The following is a 22,663-nucleotide window of genomic DNA, read 5'->3' on the forward strand; positions in this document are numbered from 1 at the left end:
TACAGAGTCGCTATAACATCCACAAACTGGGGCGCTTAGAACAACAGAAATGTATTCACCCCGCTCTGGAGGCTGCAGGTCTGAAAGCAGGGTGTTTGCAGGGTCCCTCCGAGACTCGGCTCGCTCTGAGCTGCCCTCTGAGGCTCCAGGTCGGATCCTTGCTTGCCTCTCAGCCCCTGGAGCTGGCCGGCGAGCCTCGGTGTCCTGGATGCCTTCAGTCTCTGCCCCCATCCTCGTAGGCCCTCTTCCCTGTGCATCTGTGCCTAAACCCACACACGTATTACCTCACGTAAATGCATACAGACTGTCGTATCTTATGCCTCAAGGTTCTCGGCATAAGTTGTTCAAGAGGAAAGTTTTAAGAAAAGACTTCCATCACCAATTTGTAAATTCGTAAAATGGCACAAATTCAACCTGTAAGTGCCTAGCGCACCGACTGGCCCGAAAACGCAATCTCCTTTCCAGGGGACTCGGCATCCATGTCCACACCCTCTGAGGCTTCAGTTCAGTGACTGCACTTCCCCACGGGGGCGGGGGGGGGGGGGGCGGGGGGGAGTTAAGGATCAGAGAGGAAACGGCGCTGCTGGTGGGGAGAGAGACTGGCTAAGCTGGCCTGGTGCTCTTACTATTCTATTCTGAGATTGGGCTTCTGTCACATAAACCCCGCCCAGCCACGTCTGAAATGTCTCTCTTTGCTTTCACAAACAGTTTCTTTTTTCTTAGTTCACCAGGGGTTGTGTTTTCTTTCTTCCAGAACTATAAAGAACTCGGTGCCATTCAGAGATGTCGATTCAGACAAGTACAGTGTTTCCCCCGTAAGTATGGTGCAGGGGAACCAGAGGGTCCTTGGCTTCCGCATCGCTTCCTACAATCGTCTTTAATAAGACAAGATGGGCTTCCCCTTGGGTGTATTATTAACTTGACAATACGCCATGTCACAGTTTTTGCCGACTTTCTGGCGTCTGAATAACGCGTGAGTCATCGGAGGGGACGGTAGGCCTGGGTTTTGTTTCCCGGAGCCATTCCCAGCCAGGAGTCTCCGCGGGGATTGAGATGATCTTGAAGGCTGCTGGGAATTATTTTGGAAATTCTTAAGCCTACTTCAACTTACTTTCCTAAGTGTGTGCGCGTGTGCGTATGAGACTAGGCAAGTGTGCGTGTTTGAGTCAGAGCAGTGAGGGTGTCAGGGTGTTCTTTGAGAAAGAAACAAGCAGGTAACACGCCACAAAGTCCCCCACTTAGTGAGCGAGAGCTCAGCTGTCCCACCTGGGAATGGGGAAATGAAGTCAGTGTTCTACATTATCATGACTCTTCAAGTCAGGCAGGCCCAACATAGAATAAATCCATGTAATCGGCTACATTAGCTAGAGATTTTTTAATTATCCAGTGAAATGATTCATCATTTGACCAAATAAATCAATTGATTGGAGCCTGACTAGACTGGTGATTAATAGAAAAAGTTCAGGGAGTTCGATGGTTCTGGAGTTGGTAGAAGTGCACATAAACACACACAGGAACACATGTACATGTGTGTGCATGCACACGTATATATAACATGTACATACAACTGCATGTGCCACATACATATACATTCACACACATGCACCCCCATACAACCTCACACAGGCACACACCCAACAGGATGTATACACACACACCCACACACATTCACATCCACACACCTGACCTGTCATTGGCCCCGGGACCATGTTACATTTCACCTCACACAGCGTATGTTATCACCTTAATCTTCGTGATCGCTAGTGTTCCTAGACTATTGGAGTTACAAACTGCAGATGTGAGTACCCCACCCCCCGCCCGGCAGCTCCGACTGCCCCTCCTGTTTCACATCAACTCAGACCTTGACCCTTCCCCCGTTGCCCTCGGATTGCAGACACTGCGTGGCTACCACTGGCGAGGGCGAGACTGCAATGACAGCGACGAGATGGCCTACCCCGGCAGAAGGTAACTGTCTCTGCTGGTCACTGATTCTGAAAATTACCTTCCGAAAGGGAGGCAGGAGGCATCATTCATTTCCCCGGCCCCGGGGGTTCATGCCAGCAGAGGGAAGCCTGCCCCCCTCCCTGCCATGTCCTGATTGAAGTGAAGCTCAGGGAAACCAGAGCATCATTTGTGCAAGAAAGGCTCAGGGAGCGCCTGCTAATGGCCAAGCACTCTGCGCCCCGCTGGGCGGTAAACGCGATAGAAAGAGGCTCCTCGAGGAGCTCAGGGCCCCCCCGACCCCCGCCCCCCCACCCCCCACCCCGTGGGAGAAACAGCCGCGTGAACAGTGCCTGGGGACGTACCCAGCCTCCTGCACACGTCCTGCCTGCAGAGCTGGGCCCAGACAGCCCCTCTCCCACCAGGACTGAGGGGAGGGCTCCAGGGCGTGACCAGCATGTCACATGTTAGTGGTGGGCGGTGTTCAGCCAATCACATCTCTCACTTCCAGAAATGGATGTGTCACCTTAGCTGTGACTGCGGTGCCAAAGCATCGAATTAGCCAGGCGTCAGGGTTGGAGAGGCATCACTCTAATGGCCTCACCTGTCTAGATACAGTGACCTGCAGGTTCGTCTAGGGCACCCATCAGCCCTGTTCCCAGCCACGCAGTTCAGGGACCAGGTTACCATGAAAAGCCTGGATTTGGTCCACCGCTCCCAGCAAGCATCCCAAACCAAGATAACACAGGCTGCTGTCGTCACAGCGCATGGCGTAGGCGGTCTCCCCTGAGCGGCCTGCTTCTGTCCCACATTTCGGGTGGCACTCATGTGCACGCACTCGTGACGCTCGGGCACTGAGTGACCAGTGAGTGCCCCACACCAGTGCTGGCGTTCTCCTCGTAGGCCGGACCGCTGGGATGTGCGTCGGGACTCCAACTGCAACGGCATCTGGGTGAGCAACTGGAGGCGACCTCCACCTGCCTCCGAACCCCCGCTCCTTCCTTGCGTTCGTCACACCTGAGGAAGAGGACGGGCCAGAGCCAGGCTTTCTGCTGCGTGGAAGAGGGGTGCAGGGCTCTGGTCACACACGAGGGGGTCCACACTGTAACGGGAGGTGGGGCTTGCTCATCGCAGCCCCTTTTTAAAAAAAAAAATTATTGATTTCAGAGAGGAAGGGAGAGAGAGGGAGAAAGAGAAACATCAATGATGAGAATCATTGATTGGCTGCCTCCTGCACACCCCCTACTGGGGATGGAGCCCACAACCTGGGCATATGCCCTTGACCTGGAATTGAACTGTGACCTCCTGATTCATAAATCAATACTCAACCACTGAGCCAAGCTGGCCAGTCATCATTGCAGCCTCTATAAGCCTTGCTGAAGGTCACCCACACCGGACCTCTGAGCTCCTCTGAGTGTGAAATTAGCTGGAGAGTGGTGTTAGCAAAGCTTTGCAGCAACCCGAACATCGCCTTGGGCAAGCGCGGGCTGTCCCCTTGTCATGCAGCCATAGCCTTCTGTTTCCTAAGGCTAGTCGGAGGTGGGGCCACTCCACCTGCCAGGTACCTGCCTTGTCACGAGGAGGGGGAGTCATCCCCCCTAGATCTTAAGGTGTCAAGACCCCCAAGGCCGCTCTTGTTCTGATAAACCCAAGCTACGTTGTCAGTTGGGGGACAGAAGGGTGATCAGTGTGTGAGACCGTCCTTGTTCCATAGCCCCGTCCCTGCCTCTGGGGTTTGCCACCCGTGAGGAAGGCCAGTAAGACACTGTGCTCTGCCCTGTCCTGGTCGCTGGTGGAGCCGTGGTGCTCCCTCGGAGGGTCACCCCGCACTCCAGCGCCCTGCCCGCAGCCTCTGGGACAAGGTAGTCCAGCGTCTGGACCTCTCCTCACCCCCCCGCCCCCCAGTTCCTTAAAGCCCAGCTCCCTCACATGGAACATGGCTGTGTCTGATTAAGGACTCGAGAGACTTAAAGGGTTTTATCTACTGATTTGCCTTTTCAACTATTTTTTTTAATTTAAATTCTTTATTGTCTTTTCTACTTTTAAAGCCATTTGGGGAGGATTTGGTGTATGTGTCTCATAAATTCAAAGACAAACTGCTAATCTTGTCGTTTCTCTTTTAAAGGGTGTTGATCCAAAAGACGGAATCCCCTATGAGAAGAAGTTCTGTGAAGGTATGAATGTAAAGGTCTGTTTGTTTATCCCAACAGAATGCTCTTTTTCCCCGTCTGAGGCCAATTCAAGGGAACAGACCACCCAAGTGAGGAAGTGCCTGACGGCAGGATTTACACTTGACCGGTTGACATGTATTTTCATGACGAATCCAAAGGGGATATGAAAAGGATTCTAGTGAAAGGAGGCAGAATCTAGAGAAAGCAAAACTGAATTTGTGTACTCGACTCCTTTCCCTGAGGATTGGGAACCTGAATGATAATGTTAGAAAAAGCCGCAGCGTAGAAAACAGGGTAACTGAGCCCAGCACTTCCCCAGGTAAGAAAATCAGTGCAGGTGACCCCTTTTCATCTCCTCCGTGTCCTTCCTCAGGTACCTGGGCTTGTACTGACAGAGTCCCTGCCAACCCGGTGAAGACTCACACCTGGTGACTCAGGGAACCCTCCAGCCTGTAGCCATTGGAGTTCCCCAAAGTAGCTGAGCTCTGTATTCTGAATCCTAAGTGCCTGGGACATCTGAGCTACCAGTGCTGTTAGGAGGAACCCATCACCACCCACAACTTACTGAAAACACTCCCGGTGATGCCCAACGAGACCCTGTGGTAGCATCGCTGTTTTATGTCTAGCCAATGGTTTCCCCCAACATTTAGAAGCATTCCATTCATTCATTCATTCAACAGATATTTCCTGAATGTCTATTCTTTTAAGTACCAAGAGCTATATTTGGCTCTGAGTTTTCAAGGGCAGACATAATCCAGTCCTTGCCCTCAGTCAGCTTAAATATAATTAATTATAGTTCTGTTCTCAGAGGGGCAGGAAGGGGGCAGAACAGGCAAAGACCCGATGCCTAGTTACACAGTTTAAAAATGCTTGTGGGGTGAATAAAAGAATGAATGAAGAAATACACGAATGAATGAATAGACTCAGATCTAAGTGAGATCCTGGCGTCGGGCTTTAGGGTCACTGTGGGAAGCCTCTTGAATTCCCCAGGTCCCAACCCCTCCCAGGTGTCCTGGGCCTTCCCCGTCACCATTTGTGTGGCCAAGTACTAGCTGCCGGGGGCCCAAGACAGGAAGGCACTGGAGTGAGGCTGATTTGGGGGGCGAGGGTGGAAGTGGGGGAAGGAGGCTCTCCTCTCTGACTCCGGGAGGCATCAATTCCTTCTCCCAGGATCTGAAGGGGTTTGGAAGTGTCCGTGCATCGCCCACGGGGGGGATGATTTGTGTAGATGGGCCCAGGATCCGATTCAGTGGTTCTTTACTCCACACACTCGGGCTGCCCAGAGACCTGCGTGTGGCTGTCGCTCCATCAATCCGCCAGCATCGCCCGTCCCGTGCTTTTGCGTGTATGGATTGAGAGCTTTCAGGGCCCATCACATCTTCGATAAATCAAAGTTGCTCCATGAGATCAGTAACTCTTAAAGTGAATTATATCAGAAATGGGTGCGTTTTCCACAAAGCAATTTCCAGAACCAAAATTGAGGGCATATTGCTGAGTCCAGATAAAGTTGTGATCCATTTATTCACCCGTCCTCCACTCAGGATGTCTCCCGGCAGTTTGTTTCCTGCTGAGCTGGGAAGCATACCTTCCTCCTTCCTCCTTCCTCCTTCCTCCTTCCTCCTTCCTCCTTCCTCCTTCCTCCTTCCTCCTTCCTCCTTCCTCCTTCCTCCTTCCTCCTTCCTCCTTCCTCCTTCCTCCTTCCTGCGTACCGCTGAGCTCATGGGTTCGATGGCCTGGAAACCTCCTTGAGCGCCTAACAGCTGTGTCCCTCTCCCTGCAACTCACAAAAAGCGGCCCTGCATCACTGCCTTGGTGCCCTGTGCGTGGGATGCACGCCAGGGCATCTGATGCCCTGACTACGCGGTCTGGAGGCTTGAAACCACAAGAGCATAAATAACACAAATAAATTGTGCCGCCTAGGGTCAGAGCCCAGGGGAATCGTTCTGCTGGGAGACTCGGCCGGGGCTCACTTCCACATCCCTCCGGAATGGATCGCGGCTTCGCAGATGTCCTTGGTAAGGAATGTTGGCAGCAATGCCCCGGCTGTGCTGGCCTTGTGTCTGTTTCCCCCGCTCTCTCTAAATGTGATGCCAACTCCAAACAGGTGCACATTTTCCTGTTCAGCAAAATCTGCCATAAAAGGCGCCCCCGCTCCAGCTCAGTTCATTTCCAACAATGCGAGCAGCGATGTGAGGGCGCTGTCACAACAGACTCTAAACAAGAGCCAGCACGTCTTGTTGGAACACCAATTAAAATGACAGTGTAGCATCACTTGTAGTATCACTTATCATCTATCAAGTAGACAAAGGTTAAGTGATGAAGGCCCAATATTAGCAAGATTATGGTACAATGGGCGTGTTGGAACTTCTCTGTAAGGCAAGCATGTCAAACTCACGGCATGCCTCGTTTATTTGGCCCGTGTCAAACTCAAAGGCCTGTGTTAGCCTTTGAGTTTGACACGCTTGCTGTAAGGCAATTGGACAATATGTACAAAGTGACAGTAAAATGTTTGTGGGTTTAACCAGTAATTCCACATCTGGAAATTTACCTTTAAAACTGACTAGTAACTTGCTCAAGAATCTATGTCCATGAATATTCATAAAAGAGATATTTATAATAGCAAAAACGAGAAAAGAAATTAAAAACAGGTGATTAGATGCCCTGGCCAATTTGTCTCAATGGTTAGAGCATTAGCCAGTGGATGGAAGAGTCATGGGTTCAATTCCTGGTCAAGGGCACGTACTTCACTTGCAGGTTCAATCCTCAGTGTTTCTCTCTCTCTCTCTCTCTCTCTCCCTCCCTTTCACTCTCTCTAAAAAAAAAAATTAATGGAAAAAATATACTTGGGGGAGGATTAAAAAAATAAAAATAGGGGATTGGATATGTAAAATTATATTTCATCCATAAAATGAAATATGCAATCATTAGTACCACTGCTATGGACACATTTATTGGCAAGAAACTGTGTTTATGATCATTTGTTAGGGGCAAAAGCATGTTACAAAGTGGTATGTATGATCCGGTATTGTGAATATATAATACTAGAGGCCCAGTGCATGAAAATTCATGCACTGGAGGGGGGGTCCCTCAGCCTGGCCTGCCCCCTCTCACAGTCTGGGAGCCCTCAGGAGCGGGAGGCGACCTGGCATTCAGGAGAAGGCAAGGCCCCCATCACAACTCTGCTGCTGCCACTGCCGGCAGTGGAAGCCTCATCCAGCCCTGGTTACCTACGCCTCGGGCGGCCCTGGGCGGCTGGGCAGCCACCATCCAAGGCTTGCCTGCACCTCGGGCTGGCCCTGGGCGGCCGGGGGGCTGAGGGCTGGTCTGGCCACACCATGCGCCTGCCGCCTCCCCGGCTGGGCTGAAAGGACTGGAGACTCTGGTGGGACTGAGGGGACTGGGCGCCACCATCTTGTGGCTATGGGTGCTGCCATCTTTGTGATGGTGTGACAGTCAATTTGCATATTCCCTCTTTATTAGATAGGCTGTGTGTGTATGTGTGAAGAAAAGCATTGGAAGGCTGTGGATCAGTGGGTAACCCTGGTATCTTTGAACGGGAGAATTCTGGTAAACTTTTCTTCTACTTTGTTTTCAAGGAACTTACTAGTATATCATATATATGCTAAATATTATAATACAAGATAGGTGATTACTTTGTTTTGTTTTCAGCAAACAGCTAAGGAAACCTGCTAAAGGAAACCCAGGCACTGCTTTATGGAATCTCGGTAGAAGCTCTGTCATGTAGATGTTATCACAGCACAGCCTGGCTTTATGGACACCCAGGGGACAGGTGGCAGAATTATTTCCTGTCGGTGTCACCTTAAACAAGCCACCTAACCAGAAACGCTGGAAATGAGGATAGGAACAATCTCAAGCAAGGCCATTTGCTTCAGTGAGCTAATGGCTGTGAAAATGCTGCAGAGCCATGGCTTGGATTCAAACCAGACACAAGTAAATTCACATACAGCTCACGCAGGGCCATCAACCCATCAGCCAAAGCAAGTCCCAGGGCCATGGCCCAGACCCACGGGGAACGAAGTCTGTCTGCCCCAAGTGAGAGAAGGGAGAGAACGCCTATTTGCTGCATTGCTTTTATCTCCTTGTAAATGTTAAATGTTCAATAGAGAAAAATAAGCAAATGCAGAAATTATTAACAAATCGTTAAAACTCCACTTAATACTACCACCCAGAGAGAATTGTTTTAACATTTTGGGGTATAAGATTGTTTTTGAAATATTCTTTTAATATCTTTCTTAGAAAAAACTGGATAAAGTCAACATTAGAACTTACTTTGAGAGGTAAAAAAAAAAAAAAAAAAAAAATTCCCCCATCCTCTCAAACTTTTCTCAGTATTTTTCCATTCTTCCCAGCATTCCACCTCCACTGTGAGTCCACGAAGCAGTCACTTGAATAGCAAGTATGCAGCTGGTGATCCTCCCTTTTTACAATCAGAACTAATCATAACCATTTTCCACGTTGTTTAGTCTTTGTCTTTAATAGATTTTACTGATTTCAGAGGGGGGAGAGGGAGAAAGAGATCGAAAGATCAATGATGAGAATCACGGATCAGCTGCCTCCTACATGCCCCCTACCGGGAACCGAGCCCGTACCTGGAATCGAACCATGACCTCCTGGTTCATGGGTCGATGCCCAACCACTGAGCCATGCCGGCTGGGCACAACTTAGTCTTTAGACTATTATCTTCTTCCCTGTTTCATGGAATCTACTTCAGTGTACAAGCCATAAACTACTAAACCTTTCCCCCAAGACTAAACATGAAGCTGATTTATGGCTTCTTTATTTTTGCTACTATGGATTATGCTCCCCTTTTTTTAAAAGCTTCCAATTTTTAAAATGTGTTACTGTGGAACCTCTTCATCTGCACAGGGAGTCGGCCTAGGTAGGGGGCCATGCCTCGCAGGCAGCCATGAGGTACGTTGAGCTCAGAACATACCTCATGTTTTGGTTGTTTGCCTTTAAAGCTTGGTGCAACTGCAAACAACCTATTACCAAATACTAGCCTGGGGCCTACTGTGCACCAAGGCCTACTGTGCGCCGAGCCCTGTGACAGGGGCTAATGACACAGTGGAGACGGAGCGGAAAGAACCCAGTCCTCAGAGAGCCTCAGGCGTGTGGGACACACAAAGAACAAATAGGCAACTCCTTCGTGAGACCACGCGACACGCGCTTGCCTCTGTCTCCCTGTAAATCAGAAGACACTCCTGCCAATGCATCACCCATCCCAACTGCACCCCCGCAAAGAAGCCACAGCCGGGATCTTCCCTAGAGCAGCCCTTCTCTCCGGCTCGTGCCATCCATCGGTTAAGCAGTGTGGCACCCGGGAGGCCTGTTTACCGCTAATTAGATTAGGAGTGAGCTCATTTGGAAAGATATTTGTAGTTCAATAAAGGGAGTGTGAAGAATCGCCCTGGTGGCTCCACAGAAGCAGGGCCCTGAGCCTGGCCCAGCTGGGGGCCTGGGTGATCTGCCCTCCCCTTAAACAGCCTTCCTTCCCTCCCAGATGCCCCCAGGAGTCAGGTGTGCAATGAGCTTCCTTGTCCCACCAAAGACCTCAGCTTTGAAAGACTTCAAAGGAACACAAGGAACAAATCTGAAAACACTTGCATGCTGGCTTTCTTTTTTCCTTCCACTGGAAAAGCAATCCCTGCTGGAGTTGTTTTGTTGCCAAAGAAAGGAAGGTGGGGAGATCACCAAGGCCCACAATAGCTGCCACCCTCCTGCCTCGACCCCATCTGCTCCAAGATCATCTCCAAAATATAAAAAACGCCGCCCTGTGGGCGCGGGTGAGCGGAGTGGGGGGCGACTCTGAAACACAATTTCCCGAACGTTCCTCTCGCCAGCGGAGACTGATGCCTGTGCTTTATAGGATCCTCCACGACCCTGGCAGGCTGCTGTCTGTAGGGGAAGCGGGCACGGATTGAGTTTCATGCTGCGTCAAGCGCGAAAGGAACCTCTAATCCGGCTGCAGAAAATGCATATTCACCGAGAGCCAGGCGCTCCTGGCTTTCAAGCCCTCTGCATGGCATTCCTCTCGAGCTGACTTGTGGATTGGGTTTGGAGACTCCACTGGCTGCAGCCAGCACAGGCCATCAGCCTCAAGCCCCCGGCGACTGCTTCTGACTGCCCCCTCCCCGCACTGTGACTGCCCCAGTGCGTCACGCTTCCATTCGGCAGGAATTGCTGCCTGATTTCCACGGAGCATATAAAACATGCAAATGCTGCCTCACCTCGCTTCATGTCGACTCCAGAAGTACTTAAGAGGTAGAGTGCTTTTTTTGATCGTTATGTTTTTTAAGATGAGGAAAGACTGTGGGTTAGTGCAAGTGGGCACGATGAAATACAACAGGGTCATTTAGTATGAACACCTCGGGGGCTGGCAGGTGACAGAGGCTCAGTGGGAGGAAGAGAGGCCTCAGTCCGAGGCCTCATTCGCTCTGTCAGGGAAGGAGAGTGTGTTTGCCTCACTGGGCCCTTTCCCCAGCAGCGGTCGGGCCACAGGAGGCGGGATGCTCCTCTGTCCCGGCCGCTGCTCAGGAGCAGAAGCCAGACGGGCCGTCTGCCGCCTCGGGCCCTGATCAGTTCAAGGCTCTGCTGTTCCTGCCCAAGGTGAGCATCTGGGCCTCCCACCTGCCAGCAACGTGGGATGCTCTTGCAGGCTCATCCTGCCTAAACATCCGTGCTCTCAGCTCTCACCGCCACACGCGAGAATGAAAAAGACAGACCCTCGGTGTTAGGAGAGACTACAAGAGGAAAGTACTTTGAGCTCCATGCTTCTGAGAGGCATTTATAAGCGCTCAGCCCCCACGCCTGCTCTCCAGCACATTAGCTGGCGGTGCCCACACCCGGAGGCAGCGTGAGTCACCAAACACCTCGCCGCTGAGATGGGAGCGCAGTCTCCTGCCCCCTGATTAATTAGATCTGCCGCTTGGCGTCCCTCTCCCTCCAGCTCCTCCGCCATGAAATGGGCCTCGTGGAACGAACTGAAACACTTAGAATCTCCACCCCCCTGGGATGTGGAAAGGGGGACTTTTGGCACTTGAAAATAATTTGGGATGGCCGGACTATCAATTGCTACACGCCATTCAGTCATTGGTTCATTCAACTGTCCACTTCCCTCCAGGCCACTTCCTGGAGGGATGAAAGGGACCGAGAACACCCATCTCAGCCCTTGCCGAGCGCTTAGGGGTCAAGACTGGCTTCTGCACGATTTCCTCCTCGAGGCGGTGGCTGCGAGATTGGTCAGATGGGTGAGCTAAGCCCTAATTCCTAGAGGAAAATCAAGGGAGCATTATGAAACACACACAGTCCAAAGAGTCCAGAGGCAGGAATTTAGAACAGCATCGCCCAGCCAAGAATTGAAAGTCTGACTGATACAAAGCCCGAAGGAGAGAAGACTGGGGAGGAGCAACGAGGTCGTGGTCCCACGTCGGTAACATTTGAGAGCCGGCAGGAAGGCTGCGTGGGTCAGTCCTTAGAAGACCCGTTATGAAGCAAGCAGGGTATAGGCTCAGCTGCTGTAACAAAGAATCCCCCAAACTCGATGACTCATGATGGAAGTGTAGTTTTCTCTCATAATTATCCAGAGGCAGGCAGGCCTGGCCAGACAGGCAGACATCCTCCACATGCAGCTTGCCCCTGGGTCCAAGGTGGCTGCTCCCGCTCTTATCGCCTCCCATCTATAGGGAAGAAAAAGGGAGAACCTGACACAGAGGTGGCACACGTCACTCGCACACCCCCCATCCTTCAGGACCTAGTCACTGGGCCACCCTACGCTGCAGCGGAGCTGCCCTGAGCACGCCCTGGCTGGACAGCCATGTGCCCAACTAACAGTGTGGCAGCTCCAGAATTAGAAACAGAGGAAAGAGAGAAGGTGGACAACTGGGGCTCCGGGCGTGAAAAGCAGTCTCTAACCTCAAGGAGCTTCAAGTCTAGTTGGAAAGACAGACACAGAAACTCATAATCATAACACTGAGCAAATATGTGCTTACCAAACGCCAGGCATTGTACTTAGTATTCTCTCATTTAACGCTTTGCACTCTCTTGCTTTTTTCTCGATTCCTTTATTCTACAAGGGATTTAATTTTTTAAATACCCCAGATTTTACAAAGCGCGGCAGTAGAATAAAAAACTGGAGTTTCTTTTCATACAAACTTATTTATTTGGATTTTTTTATATTTCAAATTATTGATACATTCAAAGAGTATAAAAAGAGCTGCTACCAATGCTAACCGTGTCGAGTCACACTCGACATCCGAGTGCAAAAGGTCAATACTAAATGACCCTGTTGTATTTCATAGATAAAGAAATGGAGACTTCCCTAGCTGGTTTGGCTCAGTCGATTGAGTTTTGGCCTGTGGACTGAAAGTTCCCAGGTTCGATTCCAGTCAAGGGCACATGCCCAGGTTAAGGGCTCCATCCCCAGTGGGGGGCCTGCAGGAGGCAGCCAATCAATGATTCTCTCATCATTGATGTTTCTATCTCTCTTCCTCTCCTTTCCTCTCTGAAATCAATAAAAAAATATATTTTTAAAAAAAGAAAGAAATGGAGACTTAGCCTTGGTGGTGTTTCTCAGTGGTTAGAGCATCAGCCTGTGTACCGAAGGGTCACAGGTTTGATTCCCTGTCAAGGGCATGTACCTGGGTTGTGGGTTCACTCCCCACTTTCTGTTGGGGCAGGTGCAAAAGGCAACCAGTCAATGTGTCTCTCTCACATCAATGTTTCTCTCTCTCTCCCCCTCCCTCCCTCCCACTCTGAAAAGCAATGGAAAAAATATCCTCTGGTGAGGATTTAAAAAAATGTAAAAGAAAAAAATGGAGACTTTGAGAGCTTAGCTAATTTACCCAAGATAATGCAGTTTAACAGGGAGCTCAGCTAGAAACAGTCTGGCAGACCCTGGAGCAAAGGTCAGCAAACAATGGCCCTCAGGCCAAATGTGGCCCTCCGCCTGTTTCTGTAGATAAAGTTTTATTGGCATGCAGCAAGCTCATTTATTTACATATTGTCTGTGACCGTTTTCACACGACAGCGGCAGAGCTGAATAGTCACAACAGCGAGGAGACAGGCACTCTGGCCAGAGGCTGAGCCAGGGCCATCGTGCGCCAGTCAGAGGAACAGAAGCAGCCAGGTTCTGCGACAGCTTCTTGGGATGAGATGAAAGAGGGGGGAGGGAGGAAATTGGGGGAGGGGAGTGAGAGCCCAGTCAGGCCTGGTCATTGGGTGCCCTCCTCACGGCGTCCCATGTCCTTACCTCTGGTGCTTGACTGTGGATTTTGGGCTTCGGCCAGAGCCAAATTCCAGACATCACCTCTCAGAAAATGGAAAACTACCCTCACCCCAGAAAAATGACAGCCTGATTGACACTTTAGACATGACCCCACTTTACAAAACCAAACGAGGGTATGAGTCGCCCTTTCTGAGAGGCACCCTGTTAGCCTGGTTGTGGAAGAATTCATTTCCCGGGCCCCGGGAAAGAATTGGCGTGTGATGTTCTCTGTAAGAGCAGGACATTTTAAACTCCTGTTTTCCTCACGATTATGAATTTTGCTGCAGTTCTCCAGTCGCTCTGCAAGTGATGATGGAAGGAATTGAATTCGGTCAAGTCCAACTGCGCGATGCGTTTTCATTTGCTGGGGGACAGTTAGATAGACGCAGCCTTCAGTTCACTGAATCAACAAATCACAGGGTTAGCGCAGAAATCATAAATAATAGAAAAGGGGAAGGAAGAGGCTAAGAGGAGCCAGCAAGGTAACAAAATAATAAAAAGAGCTATTTTCAGGCAAAATGATGAAAGATTATTGCCTGCCATTCTGTCTTCTACATGTTTACAGGTCCTATTTTGCTAGAATTTTTTATTTCACTATTTCTTCACTGCCTCATAAGTTTTTGAACTGGCATAGGGTCAAAGATGAAATGCAATACCTTTCCCCTGAGAGTTATTGATTTAGCTCCAGTTGAAGTTTGTGCATTGAATAGGCATCATCCCCAGACTGAGCAGCTATTGTTATTGGTCAGTGTATATGTCATGTGGGGTTTTTTAATTTAAATTATTTATCATTTAAAATATTACATACTTCTCCTTTTTCCCCCATTGACCTCTCCCCAGCCGCTCCCACCCCCCAGCACATGCCCTCAACTCCCTACTGTCTGTGTCCATTGGTTATGCTTATATGCATGCATACAAGTCCTTTGGTTGATCTCTTACCCTCCCGTGTCTTCCCTCTGAGGTTGGACGGTCTATTCAATGCTTCTATGACTCTGGCTCTATTTTTGTTCATCAGTTTGTGTTGTTCATTATATTCCACAAATGAATGAGATCATGTGATATTTATTTTTCTCCAACTGGCTTATTTTGGTTAGCATAATGCTCTCCAGGTCCATCCATGCTATTGCAAATAGTAACAGTTCCTTCTTTTTTATGGCAGCATAGTATTCCATTGTGTAGATGTACCACAGTTTTTTAATCCACACATCTGCTGATGGGCACTTAGGCTGTTTCCAAATCTTAGCTATGGTAAATGATGCTACTATGAACATAGGGGTGCATATATCCTTTCTGATTGGTGTTTCTGATTTCTTGAGATATAATCCTAGAAGTGGGATTACTGGGTCAAATGGGAGTTCCATTTTTAGTTTTTTGAGGAAACTCCATACTGTTCTCCACAGTGGCTGCACCAGTCTGCATTCTCACCAGCAGTGCACGAGGGTTCCTTTTTCTCCGCATCCTCGCCAGCACTTGTCGTTTGCTGATTTGTTGATGATAGCAATTTTGACAAGTGTGAGATGGTACCTCATTGTCATTTTGATTTGCATCTTTTGGATGATTAGTGACTTTGAGCATGTTTTTCATATGTCTCTTGGCCTTCTGTATGTCCTCTTTCAAAAAGTATCTATATTTGGTCCTTTGCCCATTTTTTGATTGGATTGTTTATCTTCCTTTTGTTAAGTTGTATGAGTTCCCTATAAATTTTGGAGATGAAACCCTTCTCAGAAATAACATTGGCAAATATGTTCTCTCATGCAGTGGGCTCTCTTATTGTTTTGTTGCTAAACTTGGAGTAATTTATTACATAGCTATAGATAACTGGTATACTAGTACTTGGTATTTGGGGTGTTCATTTGGAGGGGGAGATTGTTGGTGTTCCCTATACATAATATTATGAATTTAGCCTTGGGGTTTTGTATTTGGCATTTCCAATGCTTAACCTCTTTGCCTGGCTCCCTCTTACTAACCTTACAGGACTCACATTAGATCATTTCTTTTTTTTCTCTTTGTTTTTCTTAATCCCTTCACCTTTTTTTTTTTTTACCCAGGCCCCCGACACTCTCCCCTCTGACAGCTGTCAGTCTGTTCTCTGTACCAATGAGTCTGTTTCTCTTCTGTGTTTTAGTTTATTTTGTTCATTAGATTCCACACATAAGTGGAATCATATGGTATTTGTCTTTCTCTCCCTGGCTTATTTCACTTAGCATAATAATGATGGTAATGATGGTATTTTTCATATCTTTTCTATCAGCAGTTGGCTGCAGGTTCCTCCAAGTGACTCTGTACTCTTTGAAAATAATCCATTTAGGTCTAACTCAGTTAAGAGTATTAGAGAAGGGAATACTCTGTGCAAATTGTCCACAGTACTGCTGGGTCAGGAGGGCTCAAAAGTAAACAGCTAAATAAAGGCACCAAAAATATTCCCTGTCATCGGGAAATTGGCAGAACCAGACGAATGTGTGATAGATGCTATTACTCTTTCTCTCACTTAAGATGTCTTTGAGAAACCCAAATATAAGTTGCTTGTTGAAACTAAGGCTTAAAACATTCCCAAATCCAAAGTACTTGTTTTTACCAAATATTCATTAAAAATGAGAACCAGTGGACTTTCTCAGTGCATAAAAATACACACACAGAGTACTAGTATATAAAAATATTGCACCAAAACAGTATACACATGGCCATTAGAACATGAAAACAATTTTATGTCATTGATAAAATCAGAAGGAATTTTGAAGCAAAATTGACTTAATAATCATCAAGTTTCTGATGCTCTTTTCAGACTTGGAACACTTTTCCTGATAGATAATAAGTCTTCCCACATATGTACATTTAAGGTACAGTTAAGATGAGTTTCCTGAGAACATACATGTTCAAGAGGCATAAGCGGGAGTTGATGAAGGAGATCTTAATTTGCATACTTCCTGCCTTAAATGCCTGAATGATCTTGGGTATAATGTTGCGTGAATAAGGCGTTTAGTGTTTAATGTGATATGACTTAAACACTCTTTTTGCTAGGGTCTATAAAACCTTCGCTATTAGGGGCTGTTACTTCTCATTTTTATCTACCAAATTCACTGAGGAAGGAAAATACATGGAGGCTTCCACTTGTCAGCTCAAATCTTTTCCATTGGCTGGTAATAAAATCCCCTCCTCTTACACCTGGGACAGTCCACTTGGAAAGGGACACTCGATGATCCATCCTGAACTAGGGCATGGCTTCCACTTGTCAACTTGCCTCTCTCACTGACCTCCCATCCTCCCAACAGCCCTGTTGAGGTCCATAGGGGAATAATCTAGAGCCATAGGAGATGCTGAACCTGAGACACTGGCAAAGCCACATCTTCCCTGATTTTGCACAGCGAGGAGTATTAAAACCTCACCATAACACCTCGCCATGACACCACACGTGAAGCCTAAAATGTTTCACCGGGAAAACACAGATTGGCATTATTTCAAGGTTTGTCAAATAACCAGGAAAAACCTATGCAGCTGACTGACTGACCTTCCTGGGCTCTGGCTGCGGGATGCAAATCTGCCTTCTTCCCAGCTGTGATTCAGCACCAGGCGCTGTCCACTCAAGCAGAAATCCTGATGGGGAGGATTCCAGGGCTGGTTGGGCATCATGACAAGCAGCGAGGAGTCCCGGACTCTCCCAGCTGGGAGAATACTAGGGATATGGACACTCCACTTCCCAAGACAGATGTCTGACCATTGCCTCACCTGTCCTACTCCTCCCTCAACATCTCCTCTTCCCCACTGTGGAGCTAAGAATCGTATCTAAGAAACCCACCCCTGACTGAGAATGGGGCTGCATGGAGAAAGGACCCAACTTCTAATGTGTCAGGTCCGAACCATGGAGCTTTACTGCATTTGTAGAGCCAGATATAAAAGTCAGATCCCCTGATTCCTAGAGGAAAATCTTTGCGGGCTCATTCCAGAATTACCACCGCCTCCGCCTCCGTTGTTATTCCAGGCTCAGAGGGGGTCAGACACGCCTCTGTCTTCCAGCAGAGCTCTTGCCCAGCAACTTCCTGCGAAAGCCCAGTCCCTACCCACTGTCCCAAACATGGGGTTGTCCCTGTGCACATGACTGAGAAGGAGGTGGGAGAGTGGTGTGGGGCGCATTGCATTGTTCTTTCAACTTTTCACACCTTTTACGTTTGAAAGTTCTTACTTAACACAGCTCGTAAGTTCTGCCCACGTCTCACAAGCCACCTACCTGTTTATTCACTATCTTGGCTTCACACATCTTATGCGTTTCATCCATTCTGTTTGCTTTTCCCAACTCCGTAGCAGAATTGAATATGCTTAGATCCCACAGCAAACACATAAACAGACAAACCTAGGGGGGAACAATAAGATTAAAAAAAAAAACACAGAGAGAAAACATTTGATTGTAGTGGCAGGAGAAATGGAAACCAAAACAGAGAGTAGCTGAGTCACAGCATTTGGGGGAATTTTGAGCAGAACGTGGTGGGTGCCTCCTGCTGAGTGGTGAGGATGAGGTGCCAATCCCTGGAATTGCACAGTTTTCAGTATGGAAAACCCATGCCCCCTTCAGAGGAACTTACAGAGTCCTTCTTTAATGTTCCTTTAAAATTAAAAATGAAGCTAATATCTCAAAGCCAATCACATCAAAGCAATCATATCACTGAATGCAGCTTTTCAAATGGCATATGGCCCAGCCTCCTGCTCACTTCCTCTCCCAGGAGGGCCTGCCCCCAGCTCCTACAGAGAATTGGAATCTCAGGCTGTTAGGGAAGGAAAAGCCACACTTGTGTCTCATTAAATATTTGAAAATGTACATTTTCAAAATTTTATTTTTCAGTTATAGGTGAATATCGGGGGGGGGGGTCACTTTATAAAGTATATGATTAAAATTGTATCTTTATTGTGTTTTTTCCTGATTACAAAGTAGTACGTTTATTATAAAAATTCAATGTAAATTACTATAAGGAAAGTCCCCAAAGGGCACATGGAGGCAATGCCATTAAGATAAACTGTAGCCAGACATTGAGGTTTCCTGTCAGCCAAGGCAAAAAGGGAACACTGACTTTCAGAGTGTTTATCCAAACTAGGATTCCCAGGTAAAATACAGGAGACCCAGTTCAATTTGAATTTCTGAAGTATAAGGATATCCCAAACACTTCATGGGATATACTTATACTAAAAATTATTCCTTGTGTACCGGAAATTAAAATTTTTGCATATTCACTTTTAATTGTGCTAAAATACATATAACATCAAACTATTTTTAACAAATTTTAAATATACATTGTATATTTACATTGTCATGGGACCAAACTCTAGAACTCGTTCATCTTACAAAAACTAACCCTTTACTGACAAAACATCAACTCCCATTTCCCCTCTGGCACTCATCTTTCTACTTCCTGTTTCTATGAGTTTGACAACTCTAAAAACCTCACATGAGTGGAATCAGACAGTATCTCTCTTTTTGTGAAACTGGCTTATCTCAGTAAGCATAATGTCCTTGAGCTTCGTCCATGTTGCCACATGTGTCAGAAATTCCTTTTTTAAGGCTGAATAGTATTGCATTGTGTGTATACACCACATTGTGTTTCTTGAAACCCAAATTTAACAGGACATTTATGTGCTGCATCTGGCAACCCTGTTCTGAAAACATCAGTCTAGATAAGCTTTCTCTAGAAATTAGAGCAGACGAGCGTTCATTCCCAAGGACATGTGTTACAAAAACATGAAGGGGACACAGCCGGGAGCATTCTCCTCCCTGGGTTCACACAAGCCATAGAACTGTGGTCAATGAGGCCTAATTCTGTCAGCACTGTGTCAGGAGTCCTTGAACTCATCGAGCACGTTGAGCACACGTGCACCTTGTGGGAAAGGAACCATAATTAGATTCTCAAAGGTGTCAGACACCCCCAAGGAGGGCAGGAGGCACCCTCTTCTTGACTGAGGGCATAGCTTTGAACTCAAGGAGGCATTTTTGCTGGGGGCTTGGGTCTTATTACTTTCCAGGCAATCGATTTCCTGAATGTCTAAACTCAAATACGGAGAAAATCTCGGCAAGTTTAAAAGAGTGGGAAGTTTACCCATCTGCTGAAACATCCCTTTCAAGTAAGGATGAGTCTGTGCTGCCATGCGCTCTGCATCTCTCACAGCCACTGAAGGGGAGCGAGTTCAGGAGGGATGGGCATCTTTGTGAACGTCCTGATGATGGTTCAAGTTAAGAGGCAAATGCCTGAAGTGCCAAAGTTCCTTAAAGAGAGAGATTACGAGACAGAGTGAGAGACAGACAGAGAGCAATGCCTAGGCAATGAGTAACCTTACTCCTTGTAGAAAACAAATGACCATTTTGATGATCACCCCTTCATTTATTTTTTTTTTAGAAATCCTTCTTCAATTTACCAACAGCACTTACCGATGAGCTTGACTGGCCCCAACTCTCTGGTGCTACTGGATTTCTGAATGCCACTAGCGGGTATGTATGTTTACAAACCTTCAAATGCTTCAGTGTATCTATGCAAAAATAGAGCAGAAGATGGGGCTTTCTTCTAAGATGTGAATTATTAGGAATGGCTTCTAGAACATGAGTGACACACAACAAACCCGCCCCTGACATAGTCCACCACCCAGTGGGATGTAATGCGAATTATATTTATCAGTGCAAGCGAGAAGGGAGTATTCCCCAGTGAGGGGGCTGTAGAGTTGACCTCTGATGGAGAATATTCAACACATGGCTAAAGTTTTCTGAGTCAAGGGACCAAGAAGTTTACTTGATTATTTACGTGCAGAAATTAATATTCATAAAGTTAATCGCAGGTCTCAAGGTCCTGGAATCATGCCGGCATCAATGCTCTAGATATGAAGGTAGAGACGATGAGTGGACCTTCTGAGCGGCACGGACCACTTTGCTACGTGCGATTGGGTGTTGACTCGGGGCCTGGGAACAGCCATTCATAGCTTACGCACCCCATTTGTATTCAATGGAGGACATTGCATATCGTGGATAACTTATTTGACTATATCTTTACTCATTTATTTTAAAAATAGTTAAGTACTTGCTACCTAATCAGGTGCAGATGGTATAAATGCCTTAAAGTTTACTAAGGCTTGTCCCATCTCTATAGTCAAATCTCATTCAAGTAGGACAGATGAGATAAAAGTATAAGTAACAAAAATACAAGATAAATGTGCCAAAACACAACTCTGCGGATCTTTACACCCTTCGACACATGAACAGAGTCTGTTCTCTTGACTCTCTGGTTTCAGAGAATTCAAAAAGCAATAACCCTTAAAATCATGGGTTTTGCTTTGTTTTCTCCCAATGTGATTCAGAAAGCAATTGAGTTGTTCTAAGACAAAAGAAAAAGAAAAACCCCTATATGAGGTGGTTAGCCTGGGGGCAAGAAACCTGACATTAGGAAGGAAATGATGAGAAGCCAAAAATACATTTTTAAGATTGAAAACAGTGCTTCGTGTTCAGATCACCTCCAAAAGCAATTAACTCACAGGAAAATCTTATTTAAGTTAAAGAAGCCATGGCCCAGAAGGATAGGAGACAACACCCAAACTTCAGGAAGAGAGGACTTCTCCTTTAAAAGCAATATCTACCATCCCCTGGAATCAGTGTGGCGGATTAGGAGGTAAACTGCATTTACAGGTACAGGGGTCCGGTCTGTGTGGCCTTAGGTGGGACATTGAGCATCCCTGGGCCTCATGTACATGATGCAGTTGAGTTGCACCTGGTCTCTGACGTTCTCTCCAATGTGCAAGCTTAGCAGTTGTAGGACAACATGATGTTCAAGTCTGCATCCTACTTTGGGGTGCTGCTTGCTTTAGAAGCGTTGGAGGAAACTCCTGGGGAGAGATGTCTCGCTTCTCCCCAGCAAATACGCTTTCCCCCACCCGTTAGCTGGCTGTACCTGAGACAATGCATGCCCGTTTTATGGGTCGGAGCTAGAAAAGTCCTAGGAGCCATGTCTCCTTAGGGCCAGGCTTACTGTGCTCTGAGAGTTGAGCTCATACCTGGTGAGCCCCGCCTTGTGGGATATTGGGTGCTTGACCAGCTATTAGTTCCAGTGGTACTCCATTAACGCCCTACGTGTGCACTGTTTCCTCCAAACAAACTCCGGAGAGGGAGACAGGTGACTCCAAATCCCTAACAAAAATAACCACATTTGTGGTTGCCCAAATCACCTCCTTCTGAAAGTGGGGCCAGGAGTCGGTCCAGTCAGTGGAGTTCTATGGGCCAGGGCTAAACGATAGTGTTGCCCTATTTCTCCTCCCAGCCCCCTCTGCTCCCCTTAAATGTGGGGAGCAGAGGGGGCTGGGAGGAGAAATAGGGCAACACACGTAGATCAAGCAAGAAAAGAAGGGAAGGAGGGAGGGAGGGAGGGAAAGAGGAAGGAAGGAGGGAAGGAGGGAAGGAGAAAGAAGCTGATGCTACCCATAGGAAGTTATGAAAGCCAAAACAACCAAAAGCAATTACCAAGTTACCATATCCAGCTGGAGAGCCTAGAGTGAGACCAGAGAGTCCACATAAGTGGGTGTGAATTAGATGGAATTGTCTAGAGTACAATTTGCTCCCTCTACCTCTGGATTAAATTTGCTATCTGGGGCCAGAAACATAGCAAACGCTTGGAAGGAAATGGACAAAGACATTGTCACAAGTGGCACAGTAATGCCATTCAAGGACATTTAAACACACATCTCTGATGGAAGGTGTCCTAGAATCTGACAGTTAGCGGTTACCTGTTCTCCCTGACCCAATAGACATTATATGAGAGAACAGTTTGAAAAGCAGTGTGCGACTGCAAACCAAGACACTTGGGGCATTAAACATAGAAAATGGGAGAGAAGGGATTTGCCGCTAAGATTTGCTAACCTAATTTCATGGGGTTTTTTAAAAAAGACATGTAAGTACTAAACACTAATGAGCTTAATAACCTTATTAAATCCATTATTCAAAAATTACATGTGCTATAATTGCCCATGATTAGCTGTCCTATAATTATACTTTGCAAAACAAATAATTAGCGTTGGCCTTTTGCAGATGGGTGAGGCTGATTGGAGGGGATATAGTCTGCATCAGTGATTCTCCAAGTGTGGTCCAGGGACCCCTGGGGGTGTCTAAGGGAGTCCACAAGGTAGAAACTATTCTCACAACAATATTAAGACAGTATTTGCCTTTTGCACTGCATAGCCATCTGTACCAATGGGGCAAAAGCAATGGCGGGCAAAATCGCTGCCCTCTGAGCACGAGTCAAAGCAGTAGCACCCA

The 22,663-nt window shown here is 47.3% G+C and overlaps 1 protein-coding gene across 2 annotated transcripts in view; it reads left to right on the top strand.

Annotated features, from left to right (window-relative positions):
* The window catches only part of AOAH (acyloxyacyl hydrolase), a 96,122-nt gene that overhangs the window by 38,753 nt on the left and 34,706 nt on the right, over positions 1 to 22,663 (top strand). For both annotated transcript variants that reach the window (XM_079786564.1, XM_079786565.1), the window contains exons 7-12: positions 755 to 815; positions 1,895 to 1,965; positions 2,845 to 2,893; positions 4,067 to 4,115; positions 6,033 to 6,127; positions 19,770 to 19,861. In XM_079786564.1, coding sequence (XP_079642690.1) covers positions 755 to 815; positions 1,895 to 1,965; positions 2,845 to 2,893; positions 4,067 to 4,115; positions 6,033 to 6,127; positions 19,770 to 19,861 — 417 coding nt within the window. The remainder of the gene's footprint in view (positions 1 to 754; positions 816 to 1,894; positions 1,966 to 2,844; positions 2,894 to 4,066; positions 4,116 to 6,032; positions 6,128 to 19,769; positions 19,862 to 22,663) is intronic.

This window comes from Cnephaeus nilssonii (genome assembly GCF_951640355.1).
Source record: "Cnephaeus nilssonii genome assembly, chromosome: 12".
Lineage (NCBI taxonomy): Eukaryota > Metazoa > Chordata > Mammalia > Chiroptera > Vespertilionidae > Cnephaeus > Cnephaeus nilssonii.